Source organism: Monodelphis domestica, chromosome 8 (genome assembly GCF_027887165.1).
Source record: "Monodelphis domestica isolate mMonDom1 chromosome 8, mMonDom1.pri, whole genome shotgun sequence".
Classification (NCBI taxonomy): Eukaryota; Metazoa; Chordata; class Mammalia; order Didelphimorphia; family Didelphidae; genus Monodelphis; species Monodelphis domestica.
In genome coordinates, this window is record NC_077234.1 from 35,106,935 (window position 1) to 35,122,182 (window position 15,248).

Genomic DNA, 15,248 nt, shown 5'->3' on the forward strand with positions numbered 1-15,248 from the left:
AGTCTTGAGTCTACCTGTCAGAAGGTTTCTCCTCCCTTGCAAGATACATAATAATCTCATTCACAATCATACAGTTGCATGACACACAAAAAGGCTGACATAGTTCCTTCTTGCTTGTGGCTGTCATGCTTCTTTTTGTTAAGTGATTGCTTATCTACAGCAGCACCATCTTTTGATGTTGCTGGATTTCCAGACACCTCCATTCTTTCTTGGATTTTTCCATCCTTTCTGGAAGATTGTGACTTATAGGTACATAATATTTCTAGGGAAGAGGGGTAACTTCTGCCAAGGACAAAAAGTGATTTCCCGGGTCTCAAGAAACACACCTCTCTTGTGTGGGCTGTCAGTAAGGATCACATTTAGCTGAGCCATTTTGAGGGGCTATGAATGTCTTCATCAGGCTGAATGAAAACTTGCTTGCTTGCTAAAACATAGAGTAATATTAATTTGCTATTTTGATTCAGTGTCTAAAATAAAAGCTTGATTTATAGCCATCTTCTCCAGGCCAAATTTAGTTAGGTATTTCTTATTTGAATTTGCCTGTACTTACTCCATTCTCTTCAGTATATATGATTACTCACACTGTATAAAAAGGATTTTGTTAATAATTTTGTCTTTATATCACAGTCATTCTTCAAAGTGATCTCTCCTCTGTGGAAATGGAAAATAACTAAGCAAAAACAAATAACACAGAAACTTAGTTATCTAACAATGCAAACAATATTCTGTCCTAATAATCCAACACCTCTCTGCCAGAAGGGAACAAGTTTACTATCTCTAACGTCATCAGGACCTTTGCTATATATGTATCTCTTCTGGACTCTCTCCACATCTCATATTCAGATGCTATAGAAGATTTTCTCCCTTTTGAGGTACTCTGTAGGTCTGAGTCCCAAAACAATACACCACAAGCCCCGACTGGTGTTTTTATTTTTAAGTTAGCCACTTGATACAAATAACTCAAAATCAAAGGCATTAATTAATATGAATAACAACAGGTAACACACTAGCACTCTAAGCCTGGTAAAATGCTTTATATGTCTTATTTCTTATATTGTCTAATTTGATCCTCAAACAACAGCGATACAGATACTATTATCACTCTCTTTTTTTTCAGATAAGAGAGATTCAATGATTTGCACAGTGTCATGTGGGTGACAGGTGTTAGCATTTGCTGTACTCTCTTGCTGGGAGCCATCAAAGACCATACAGTTTGACATGGTCATATGTGGAAACCAGGGACTGCAAAGCAGCCCCAGGAAGGATGAAAACATCCACTGGAACCCTCCTAAGTGACTTTCCTTATTAACAACCCCTTATTATTGGAATTGCTATGATTATTATTTTTGCTTAGCCCTAGGAAAAATAAATCGGAGCAACATGCTTGCAGGGTTAATACAGATGTCCCACTCTGTCCCTCCAGAATATTACCAGGAGATCCCACTTAAAACAATTAAACCTAAGGATTTTTATATACCCACTTAGATAGGACCCTCTTTTCTAGGCATAAAAACTTATGGCAAATCTGTGCTCTGAATCCCTCAACCTATATCTGGGTCATGTTGATTCTACCCTCTGACCCTGCACTTAGCAACAATATTTTGTTGACTATCTCCTTAGGCTTTGTGCCTGTTGTCAGGTTCTATGGAAACATGTATATTGAGAATGAAACTGTGTGCCAAGTAGATGTGTGATCATGAGGGTATAAAATAAAGTTAAGCCTCAGCCAAGGAGGGGCAGTTTCTCTTTGAAACTCTGTGCCACAGGTTTCACATGGACATGTGAAAAAGCATAAAGCATGAACATATGAAAAAACAAGAGAAGGAAAGCATGAAGTGAATAAACAAAGCCAGAGAACAAGGATGGAGAAGTGTTCTAAGCTGCAGTGAAATTAAGGCTTCCTATATTGGTGATGGAAGGACAGTGGCACAAGTCCCTTTGACTTCTCAAGGACCATATGAACATTAACATGCTATTTTTGATCAAATGCAGCAACAAAGAGCAGAAGACTGAGAAGCCAGGTGGAAAGGAGAGACACATCACTATTGTCTTCCTGAAAGAGGTGTTCCACCTGGAATATGTCCAGGATTTCACAAGCTGACCTGCGGACTGCGAAGCCGAGGGTCCCTCCAGACTGGATGTGGCAACTTAGGCAAAATAGTGATGAGTGGGAGACAGGTATCTCAATGGTCATCTAGTCCAAAAATTTTTAACCCAGGATAATTGACATTATCTTAAAAATATTCTAATAATGGTATTTCAACATAAATGGTTTTCCTTTATAATCCTATGGATTCTGTTTTCTGCATAATTCCAAGAAGGGGTTCAGAAGAAGCTCTGGATCTAGAATAATCCACACCTGAAAAATAAAACCTATTATAACACACACACACACACACACACACACACACACACACCATTAAATATGCTTTGGCTTGAAGATGGCTGAGGAAAAGGAATCCACCCTGTCTTAAGGAAGCTCATTTCACTTCTGGACAACTCTTACTTTTCTCCCTGCCCCTCCCCCTGGGGAATATTTTATTGTATTTTCCCCAATTGTGTGTAGAAACAATTTTTTCTGACATTTTATGATCCAATTTCTCTTCCTCACTCATTCCCCTCCCCTCTTCCCAAGATGTCAAGTACTTTGATATAGGTTATATATGTGCTATCAGGCAATACATATTTCTGTGTTCATCATATAAGAAAAAAACTCATGAAGGAAATAAAGTGAAAATGGTATATTTCAATCTGCATTCAGATTCCATCAGTTCCTTCTATGGAAGTGAATAGCCTTTTTTGATTTTCTATTTAATTATTTTTTTTACCAATCAGATGTAATAACAAATTTCTAAATAAAATTTCCAAAGATATACAATCCAAATTATCTCCTTCCCTCCTGCCCTCTCCCCTCCTCCCAGAGCTAACAAGTGATTCAATTTGGGTTATACATGTATCATCACTGGATAGCGATTTTTGTCTTGAGTTCCTTGGAGTTGTCTTGGATTCTTGCAATCCTAATAGTATTTAAGTCACACACAAGACAACTCTAATTAATAGGAAGTAGTAGTTTTTCTCAACTTTCAAGCCCTTTATAACTTCTACCCTTTGCCTTTGCCTAATTCCAGTTGGAACTTTTAGGAGCTGTCAGTGTTATCTGATATTTGTGCAGTTTTAGAAGGGTACTTTCTGCCTTTAAAACAGGTATTGCTACTGGACTGCTAGAAATAGTGAGCAAATCATGGCATTGCTGAAGAATTGTGCATCAAATAACTACTTTTGGAATCAATATATCCCCCCCATTCAAATTCCACTTTATTCCATTCAAAATACTCCTAAGAATCTATATGTGTATATAACCATTAGAGATGTTAACAAGATTTGCAAAGCATACTACATCTTACTTCATAATTCCTTCATAACAAACTTATAAGGTAGGTGCTATTATTATGCTTACTTTACAGATGAAGACACTGAGGCTAAGAAAGCTTAAGTGACTTATCCAGATGATAGTAAGCACCTGAAGTGGGCTGAGCACAGGACTCCCAAGTCCCTTATTCTTATCCATTGAGTCATATAGCTGTAAATAGGCAGCCTATTTACAGACTCCTTACTGTGTGCAAGGCACCCTGAGGGATACTAAGATGAGTAACACAGGAACTTGCAGTCTTTTAGAGAGGGAATTAAAAAGCATGGAGGCAAAAGATGATAAAAGAAAAACTGGTGACAGTCAGGGCTCAGGAAAGGCTTCAGGGGGGAATGGCACTTGATTTTCATGGAAGGACAGGCAGAGATGTAGAAGGCAATGTTGTATGTCCGGCAATGTTGTACCTACCAGGTACTGATGAATCAAGAGCCCTTTGGTTTAGGAATAATAATAAGGTTGATTACCCTTGCATATACAAACACAGGGCTTTCATGAAATGAACATTTTCATTTTCTTAGAGATTTCAACAGTTTTTATTTGCCACCAGAACTTTACAATTAGCAATTTTGGGTGTGGTGAAGGGAGTGGAGGGACAATTTGGGAAGAGATTTTCAACCATGGGGATAATATAAGAAGATCACATGTGGGAGAGGACTACTGGGGCAATGGACCACCAGAGGAATAGAGTAGGAAAAAGTGAACCAGGAAGGAATCGTATCTTAGGGAAGAAGCATAGAATCTGGTAGTTTCCTATTTTAACTAGTGGTTCTTGGTAACCAGATAATTAGCTCAGTTATTTCTACTTGTTGAAGGAACAGGTGCTGTCAGCACCCTCTAAATTTCAGTAAACTTTGTGAAAGTCTGGGTTTCCCCATTTTACTTATGCCTTCCCCTGTTATTTAGAGTACAAGCTAACACATGGGTGAATAAAAAATTTCCAACTGTTCAGTTGTCATTGTGTCCCTTCACTGAAAAATCATTTTAGAACCTCAAGGAATAAAAGGCAATGATACTGCTAGATAACCATAGAGCTTCCTTTCAGGAAGTTGTTAGCATCATGGAATCAAAGAATCTTATAAATGAGACAGATCATAGAAGACATCTAGTCAAATTTCCCTCTCCAGATAGGTATCTTCTACAATGAACCTGATAAATGTTCATCTCGTCACTGAGTTATATTTTAGGATTGCTTTGTGGTCTTTCTGCTTGCTATGGCTACCTTATTCCTTCAGGTCTGGGCCAGGAGGTTTATTCAGAATAAGAAATATTATAAGAGAAGAGCTTTCATCACAACTTGTTCCATCATGCAGGCACTTTATGGGGCTTTCAACCTCATTATAAAAAATTATGGAGATATAATTTTTAATGTTTCCTGTGCCTGGAATTCTACTAAAAGTCAAATGTTTAGGAGAGCTTGGAGAAAATGGTGGCCTTTGCAGAATTTTCATCTTACTAGTGACAAAGAATGTGTAGGCTTTGAAGCAATCCCTCCCTCTAGTATTAAAGCATAAATTCTCAAAATGGTGAATGATGCTCTTGCTTCATTTGGCATCAATAAGCTGAATGCCAGGAAGACTGAAGATACAAATAGATGCTTAATGTCTATTGCATTAGTGTTTGAGAAATCACAGGTAATGCTCTCAATGCTGCTGTCCAGCTTAAAAGTGCTGACACTAACCTTGAAAAGGAAGGTTTTGGAGGGGAGAAAACTTTTGGGAGATTATTCGTAATGACACCTATGAGGAATTCAAATAAACATGAGAAAAATCACAAAAAGGGATACAGTGGCTAAAGCTAATCCCAAAGAGCCAAATACATACTGATTAAAGCTATATGAAAACATTGCTACTGGCAGAAGGTGGTAAAGGGATTGGGGCAGAATTGATGAATTTATTGGTGTAGGAAACTCTCCCAGGAGAGAAAATTACTTCTAAAAATGCAGGACAGTATCTGCCAGACAATTATTTTCTCAGCAGGTAGGTCAGGGCACTGGGACATTAATTGACTTATCCAGGTTTACCTAACCTGTCAGAGGCAAGACTTGGAACCAGGTATCCAAGACTTTGAGGCCAGCTTTTTGTCCACTAAACCAGAGGTGTCAAATATGTGTCCTCTGGTCTGCAACAGTCCCAAGAACGAATCAAATCTGATTAAAATGTAATTGGGAAATACAAAAAAGTAGAAATACAATGCAACAAAGATAATATTAATATGTGATTTTCTAAGTCAATATGCATTCATAAGAATCCCTACATATGGTTTAGTGACTCCCTTTTTATTTGAATTTTATCCCACTGAACTATGCTATCCTGTCTTTCCAAAGTAATATAGCTTTCCAAAGTAATATAGCTCTGGTTAAATATATTGGGTGCTATTGCTACTACCTTGTTCAAGGTCTTGGTACATGGCATAAAAAACACTTTAGTATGCTTCACTGGTGATGATAGTTCATCCAGTGAAGCAGGTTGCAGCCTCTCTATGCTAGCCCTTCCAGTGGGACCCTTGTTTACAACCTCTCATAAATTTACCATGAGAGGTCCCACACAAGGTGAATGGGGTCTTCTTTGAATCTCCTGACTCTTTGATCTAGCACTATAATACAGAGACTGTCTACCACTTATCTCTCAAGTTGTAACATGATTACTCTGTCTTTTATTTTTCTCTCCTAAGTGCCTCTGATGATGTCCTTTGTAGTCCTTCATAATTTCTGGTTTATAATTGTGTTGTACCTATTTCCAGTGGAAACACCCATGTTACCCTTTGGATGTCATCAACTTACATTCTTTGAAGACCCATTTTTCAATAAATGATGTGTATAGCTACATAAACTATTAGCTACAAATACTGGGATGTGTTATTTTATTTAATGCTTTTAAGGAAATATAACTTGTGGTTTATTTGAAGTTTTTATGTTTGGTAGTTGTGCTGAAACAAAAGTCATAAATAAAGAAATTAAGCAAGGGAAGAAAGGAAGAAAGAAGAGCGCTAAAGAAGAAATGAATAAAGCTCTTAAAAGAGGGCTTTGAGTTTTGGCACAGTGCCTCATTTTGTGGAAATACAGCCTTGGGAGAGGCAACTGACCAATAATCAAGGTGAAATGGGAGAATTATTTCCCCCAAATGAGTCTACTGGTAGGGTGAGGTCCATTTTAGCCCCATGATTATGAGCAAGTATAATTTATATAGAGGACTGCAGAGATGTTCTGGAAGAATGCTCAGGGATAATTATTCTTAAAATGCTTACTAATTTCAAGGCATTGTGCTAAATTCTGGGGATACAAATACAAGCAGAAATAAAGATCATCCTTGTCTTCCAGTAGCTTACATTCTAATAAGGGAGGATGCTGGGAAAATTGGAAAATAGTATCTGAGAAGTCAGGTCTAGATCAACATCTCACACCCTATACCAAGAATAATTCAGACTTAATAATGGACTTAAATATAAAAAGGGAAATCACAAACAAAGAATAGCATGCCTGTCAGATCTATGGGAAAGGAATTTAAGACCAAGCAGGAGATAGAGAACACTATAAAATGAATAATTTTGATTATAGTAAATTAAAGAGTTTCTGTACAAGCAAAACCAATGCAAACAAAATTAGAAGGGAAGCAACAAATTGGGAAGAAATGTTTATAACCAAAACCTCTGACAAAGGTTTCATTTCTCAAATTTATAAGGACTGAAGTCAGTTGTACCAAAAATCAAGCCATTCCCCAATTGACAAATGGTCAAGGGACATGAAGAGGCAATTTTCAGATAAATAAATTAAAACTATCAATAAGCACATGAAAAGTGTTCTAAATCTCTCTTAATTAGAGAAATGCAAATCAAAACAATGCTGAGGTACCACATCACACCTCACAGATTGACCAATATGACAGTAAAGGAAAATAATAAATGTTGGAGGGGTTGTGGCAAAATTGGGACACTAATGCATTGCTGGTAGAGTTGTGAATGAATCCAGCCATTCTGGAAGGCAATTTGGAATTATGTTCAAAGGGCTTTAAAAGAAAGCATACCCTTTGATCTAGCAATACCACTACTAGGTTTGTACCTCAAAGAGATAAGGAAAAATACTTGTATGAAAATAATAAGGAAGGTCAATATACAGAAGAAATGACCTCTAGTGGGCTGGTGGGCAGGTTGGAGCATACCACCTCCCAAGGCAGTCCCACTTTGCTTTTGGAAAGCAGGATGCTACTCCTGACATGAAGCCTTGACTGGTCTTTTTATAATCTCCATCCAATGTTTCTGATTTTCTCAGACCCAATAGAACAAGGTCAGTTCCTCTTCTGTGTTAGAGCCATTCAAACATCTCAAAGCAGTTACCATAACCTGCCCTCCCCCTCCCCCAGGCTAGGAATGATTTGTTTGTTCTGGACAGAATATTTACAGTTGGACAGGATTGATGAGGAAAATATGTGAAAAACTCCAAATCAAAACCCACATTCCAAGATTTATTTATTTATTTAAACTATTTATTCTCTATATAGGATGTCATTCAACCAACCAACCAATCAGCATTTATAAAATTCCCATTACATACTAGACACTGTAGTAAGTGATGGAGCTACAAAGACAAAAATAAAACAATCTCTACTTTCAAGAAGATTATTATTTAATACTTCAAATTTCTTCATGTGCAGATGATAAACTCCCTACAACCTGAGAGTCAGCCTTCGTGAATGGCTGTAGCTGATCATAATCCATTAGCCTTGTGGATAAACTGGTAAAGAGTCTTCGATCTCAGCTTGGCAGGTCCTGGGATGACAAGTTGCTGTTCATTGCTGGGTTTCTCCTTGAAGACTTTTTAGAATAGTAGAATCTGCCTCAGTGTGAATCATGCAGGCATCAGCTTGGATAACTCAGGGACAACTCCCTTCAACTAAGAGGTATTAGAAGAATTTTGTGTAATGTATTATGTTATACCTTTTAATTTTGGATTAGACCTGTGAGTTCATCAAACTCTCAGAAAGGAACTACTACTTATCAGTGAAGACTGGCTCCTGTTTTTAACCTCATAGAAGAATTCTTGACCTGGGGTCAGTGCACATTTTTAATATATTTGAGAATGATTTTATTTTGTTCCAGGCTTTCAGGTAGACCAGTAATTCTCAAACTATCTCTCCTGAATCTGTTTTCCATGTCACTTGTCTTTTCAAGGAGAGATTTCATGTTTACTTCTATTTTTTACATTTCTTTTCATTTTGCTTTATTAATTCTTGCTGTCTCATGAGATCGTTAACTTCTACTTGCCTAATTATAGTCTTTAAAGACTGATTTTCAGCTATGATCTTTTGATTTCCCTTTTTGGTTTGGTCTATCCTGCCTTTCATGGCTTCCAACAGGTCAGTTATGGTCTCCAGTTTGTAAGTATAACTATATAGAGGACTTCATTTCTTCATTTGATTTCTGTGCCTCTTTTTCCATATGGGCAATTTTGTCTTTTAAGTTGTTATTTTCTTTTTGTATTACTTTTATTTCTTTTTCCACTTTTCTTCCCATTTTCTTCTATCTTGTTTTACTTGGTTCTTGAACTCCTTTTTGAGTTCTGCAAAAACTTGTGACTAATTTCCAATTTTTTGGGAAAGTTTGGATGTGTTTGCTTGTTTGTCACTTTCTGCTGTTGCTTCTGTATTTTGCTCTTTTTCTCCACAGAAATTATAGGGTCAAGAGTTGTTTTTTTTGATGTTGCTTTTTCCTTTTGCCACTAGTGGATTGGGGTTCCTACATATTGATGGTCATTGCTTTCTTAGCTTCCGTTTCACAAGGCTTTACCTTGGTAGTATCTTCCCTTTCCAGTCAGAAGCCTGAGGGAGGGGGCAGTAGATCTGTGATGTTCTGAGTGTAATTTTAAAATGTTTTTCCCTGATGCTATCTTTCCAGCCACTGCAGCCTTGGCTGTGGCCAGCCTTGTGTCTGCCCAAGCTCCATGCATTACAGCCTCGAGTCTCAAGTCTCACTGCCAAGGCCTTGCACTACCCTCAGGGGTAAGTCTGTGGTGCTTCTGGCCAGTCCCTGAGAATTTAGAGATTTCCCCTGCCCTTACTCTGACTCTGGTGCAGTGGGTGATGTGTGGGGAGGAGTGATCAGCTTGTTCTTTGATAAGTACAGTTTTTCCCCCTTATAGCGTGGGAATCTCAACTCACTGCCTACTTTCCATGTGTGTCCAGTGGAAGTGCCCCTTTACTCATCCAGTTTTCATTTCTATCCTTTTCAGATGCTTAGTCATGATTGGTTGGAAGGAGATTCAGAACGCTACTGCTACTATGCCACCATCTTAGCTCTGCTTCCTTGGATAATGATTTCAAATCACTTTTTCTTTGCAATCCTTTGAATTTTATTCCATACATCTAAATGCATGATTCTGAATATTGGTTCACTAGTTTCACTAGAATGCTAAAGATGCACTAGAATCTGTGTCCAAGACACAGATCCAAAAAAAAGATGAACTCCCAACTTAAAGTCTTGAAGAGTCTTCTGGAGCAATGAGAGGTTGTGATTTGCTCAGGGTCACACAACCAGAATGTGTAAGAAGTAGGATCATAGGATCATTGATAGACCCTGATGATGTAGTTTTTTCATTCATAAAATAAAAGTAGACTTTTTAAATTGGGGGAAAAGTATAAAGGTAAATAGAATAATGTCTTAAAAAGAGATGGCATGTCCTCTCTACATGCTGCTTTCTTCCAGTTAGACATCCAGAATTAACTCTGTATGACCTCACAGGCCATGATTTTATGTGTCCTCCAGACTCCAGTTTGTCACCATTGCTCCCGAGATGTGGATATGAGAGCAGAGGATATGACTCCAGACCAGGTCTGACCAGGGCAGAGCTCAGCAGGACCATCAGTTCTTCATTTTAGGGGTCGGTAATTTCTCCAGGTATTTGTAGTGCCACAGCTACATGGCTACCTGCTTAGTTTAGGTTACAGTAGGTAGGGCAACGGAAAACATCTCCCTTTCTCCAAATGCAAAACAAACAGGGTTCCCAAGATCGTCTTACTCAAGTAGGGGTCCTGAGTTTCTAATTCTGTATTTAGGACCAAAGGGATGGTTGATAATTCAGAGACAAGAGCTCATTAGGGACAGCTAGGCTTGAGTTCAATGTCCACCCAAAATGCCCCTTTGCCAGCAAGTGACCTCACAACTAGAAATTCTGGTCTCTGCTAATAACTATGCACACGGAAACACTTTAATTAAAGAAATAGATAGTCCATGATTGTGGGCTTGACGTTTACAAGACAATCATTCTGGTAAAATCATATTCCATGAGAGAAATGGAAAGTTATAATATGTTATTCCCAGAAGCCCAAGATTAAATTAATTTCATTTGGAATAAATCTCTGCAAAAGTTATATCAGACATACCGGGCTGCTTCCGAATATCTCTCCAGACATCTAAACACTGTTGCCTGACGAAGATGATTCCGGAAATAGGCTGGATTTAAAACAATGCTCCTTGAAGAGATAAGATAAATGTGCATGTTGTTAGGCTTTAAAAAGATAATTACCAGAAGGATTTGGGAATGGGCACATATGCATTCAATTTTATACAGTATATATTTTAAAAAAATATACTAATGAATGAACCCTTATTCTCCTTTCCCTTGACAGCTATGACAAATGAACAAGCATTATTGAAAAGTCAATTAAGATTGCATCATAAAAAGCAATCTTATTTATAGCATTGAGTATTTTTACAGATAGAGCAATTACTGGTAAAGTCTTTGAGCTGAAGTTACATTCCACTTAGCTAGCATATAACATAAGCCCTAGTGCTAATTTATTCATTTATATTTTTGGATCTGGCAGCAACTTCATATTATTATTTATGGGACAACTACCTACAATCAATAAAGGAAAAGATGGCTGGCTGCAAAATTCTAGCAAAAAAGGAAGTAATTGCTATTTTGGTGAAAATGTTCATTCAAGAAACATCATCAAGGCATTTTCCCTTTGGATGGACTGTAAAATGGAGAGGATCAAATCTTGGGCTGAAATTGGGGACATCTGGGTTCTAGACTTGGCTTTTGTCACTGACTCATTTGTGACTTTTGGCAAATCTCTGGGTTTCAGTTTGTGTCTCTGGAAGAAGGTGATTTCTAAAGTCCTTCCCACCATCATCATTTGATGACAAATTTAGAGGTTCTGAGAATCATTTGGTTCTTGCAATCCTTGAATCTGCAACTGATGATGAAATCTTCTGAATTCAGAATCCCTGGGGGAGAGCAGGGTTCCTTTCTTTTTCCAGCTTTATCCAACCCTAGCAAAAGCAGACAGAGGGGAGTCTTTTCCATTCCAGTAACATATGAGGATTAGTAGGGAACCCTTTTTGAAATCTCAAAAAAGAAAACTCTAGCTCCATATGTACAGGGGAGAAGTACAATGAAGGAAGCAATCAATCTATGCTTAAAAGGAACCCTCAAATAAGAAAGACAGAGTTGGAAGAGACTCCAGAGGTCATTTATTCCAAATTGAACCAGAGGAGGACCATCCTCTCAACACCTCTAACAGTGTGATCCTGAGATCTCATACTTGGTCTGACCAGGACAGAGCTCACTCAGTAGAATCATCAGCTTTGCTTTGGACATCATACTTCTGGGGGTAGATGGAGGCAAGGAGGGAAGAGCCTACTGTGTGCCAGGAATTGTGTCAAGTGCTATACAAATATCTCATTTGTTCCTAACAGCAACTCTGTGAGGAAGGTCCACTTTACATTTGAGAAAACTGAGGCAATTAGAAGATAGGCGAATTAGCCAGGATCTCAGAGCTGTAATGATTCAAGGCTATATTAGATTAGGTCTTTCTGACTCCAGACCCAACACTCTCTCCATGTCTCCATCTGAGAACAAGAGAGGTTTACTGGTTATTTCCAGAAGGTAATTGAAAAATTCCATCTCATATCTATATAGCAGAAGTTTTTAAATGTGGAGTCTGTTATCTTGGTTTTTATCTCTAATGTTTTGGTAACTGTATTTCAATATAATTGGTTTCCTTTGAAATTCTATGGATCTTACTATCTGCATTAAAAACATTCTGAGAAAAGATTTGCCAGCCTGCCAAAGGGTCCATGACTCAAACAAGGTTAAAAAGTCTTGCTCTGTTGAATGAGAAAGAATCACAGAGCCTTTGAGCTAGAAGGAATGCCAGAGATCACCTCATTATATACAGACAACAAGAACAGAACAGGAAAATGACTTATAATGTGACACGTGCATAGAACAGATACAAACAGAGAAACAGGTGAGATTTAAGAAGAGAAAATCTCCTTTGGCTATAAAGGAAGGTTTCAGGAAAGATTTAAAGAAGGTCTGAGGGAGACCATCAGTTTTGAATGAAGAGGAGAATTCTAGCAATCAGTGAGGGGAGGAAATATGTTTTAGACATGAGGAATGGCCTATGTGAAAGTATAGGAGAAAGGGAATGCCGAAGGAAGACTGCAGAGGATAGAGAAGAACCCAATTCTGAACCTGGACTGTTTGTAGGGAAATCATGGGAAATAACAATAGAAACATGGGTCAGATTGGAGCATTCCTTCAATAAAGGCAGCATACAATGGCAGAAGTAATCGGGAGTCAGAGAACCTGGATTCTCATCTCAGATCTACACCTTAGACAAGTTGCTTACCATCTCAAAGCCTCAATTTCTTTTTTAGCCAAATAATGGGGTTGGATTCAATGCCCTTTAGCATCCTTTTTCACTTAACACTGATCCTGTGCCTCCCTCCAAACCTAGGGCTCACTCCAGGACTGATGCCTTCTCCACCATGGCTATGTCCTATAAACAGCACCCCAGTTCTCTCTGCCTTCAAAAACAGGGCTTTATCCATTAGGCTCGACTGCCTTCCTGTGATAAGAGGTACTGATGTAAAAGCTCCAGACAAATCATTTCATTCAATCCCTTAGATTTAAAGATTAAGGAAACGGGTCCTAAGATGGAAGACAAGTTGTCCAAATTTACCTAACTAGGAAGTGATGGACTTAGGACTCTTGACACCTAGTCTGGGGTTTTTCTGCTACATAGTGCTCTCCCTCCCTTATCATGAACTCTGAATTAATGGCGTTTGAATTAATGAGATTTTGCTGCATCTGTGGGTGAAGAGTTATACAGATACAAGAATTACTCACTTGAGGACATTAATCATTTTCCCTTCACTTTGAGTTCTGCTCCTTTTAAAATCTACCTTTTGGTGTTTCCCATTGAAAAAAAAGGAAAATAAAAAATGCACAGCATGGATTTATTCCATACTAAGATAAAATTAATAGAACCAGATAGCACTATTAATTTTAGGGGAGAAAAAAGGGCAAATTTTCTGCATAGAAGAGACGTATCATTAGAGTACTGGAAATCAAGGGGCTTTAAAAGACTATGCATACATTAACTGTAACAGAAAAACAGAATTAAAGAAATAGGATTATTCTGTCATTTTCATTGCCTACCTTACTAACCATCTGAAGCCTATCTTTCTTTATTGTACACACACACACACAGACACACACATTACCCTCCAATAACTAGAAATGTTTAAAACATCTTTTGAGAAGATATGATTAACATATCTGTTCCTAATGCTCTGGAAAATTCTAGGTAATGCATTCTATTTTGTGAATAGCATTTACTTACTTTTCTCTCTTATCCTAACTATCATTTATGGAGTCCTTAGACAGTATATGTTATTGTGGTAAGTATTATAGGTTGTGACAAATCCCAAAAGTGATTTTTTTCCATTCTGAATTTTTGCTAAAATAAAAATAGTGGTAAAGTTAACAGGAGTGAATAAATGTATGAGAAAAAACCATTTTTAAAGCACTTATTACATGCAAGGCTATGTTGTTTGCATATGCTAATATGCATATGCTATGCTAATTACGGGGTTACAAATGCAAAGTAAAAGCAGTTCCTGTTTCCAAGAAACTTATATTCTAGTAGGGAGTCACAATCCGTATTTATGAATGGTGGCCAAGAAAGGGTATTTTGGTTTGGAAAGTTATAAGGATGGTGAGTGGAATCAAAGGGGAGTAGATTGATACATCCTTTCTAGGACTAGTGTTGGTACTACTGAGCCCAGATAACATGATGGTAAGAAATTCTATTAGAAGATCGATGGAGTGTTTGTTAGGAAAAGCAAGTGGTTAGCTCTTAATGACAAAGTTGAGAGAAGGGAGAAGTTACAGCCTTAAAATGAAAGGATTAAGTAACCAAATAGTTATTGAGTATTGGATAGATCTTTTATTAGATAAAGGTGTTTTATGTAGTCACCAATCGCTGGGTTGGCTGAAGGATAATACATTTCTTTTTAGCCAAAGTAAAGATGAAAGATTATGCAAGTAGAGAGGGGTTGGTGTCTGCATCAGTGAAGGTAGAGTACCCACACTGATGAGATCATGAATATTTGAGATATCTGTTAATTAGACTGTGATGGTGGATATCCTGAGGTTGGGGGATTGTTCAGTCATTAATGACATTCCCTCTCAATTCAATCCAAGAAATGCTAATATTTGCCCAAATGAAGTGAATTGAATTCCCTTACCTGAAGATGAGATGATTTTCTAGGATAAGCTCTAGTAAGAAATTATTTCCAGTTTTGCTACTTGAATTTTCTATTTGGTGAAAAATTGGTGGAATCCCTTAAATGAATTTTGAATATATATATATATATGTATATATGTATATATATATATATATATATTTGTAAAGACAGGAGGAGTTTGCAGATGACATGTCTTTTCTGGTTCTAGGACTCCCTGATTTTTCAAATCATTCCTAAAAAGTAACCAGTTCCAGAAAGAATTACTCAAAGATTTAATTTTTCTAAAGTT

General features: G+C 37.6%; 1 protein-coding gene across 3 annotated transcripts in view; it reads right to left on the reverse strand.

The window, feature by feature from the left end:
• SPATA16 (spermatogenesis associated 16) overlaps positions 1-15,248 on the reverse strand; it is a 322,779-nt gene that overhangs the window by 144,493 nt on the left and 163,038 nt on the right. For 2 of the 3 annotated variants that reach the window (XM_001365003.4, XM_007501947.3), the window contains exon 4: positions 10,798-10,887. The exons of the other annotated variant lie outside the window; for it this stretch is intronic. In XM_001365003.4, the coding sequence (XP_001365040.1) occupies positions 10,798-10,887 (90 nt within the window). The remainder of the gene's footprint in view (positions 1-10,797; positions 10,888-15,248) is intronic. 3 annotated transcript variants of the gene reach the window in all.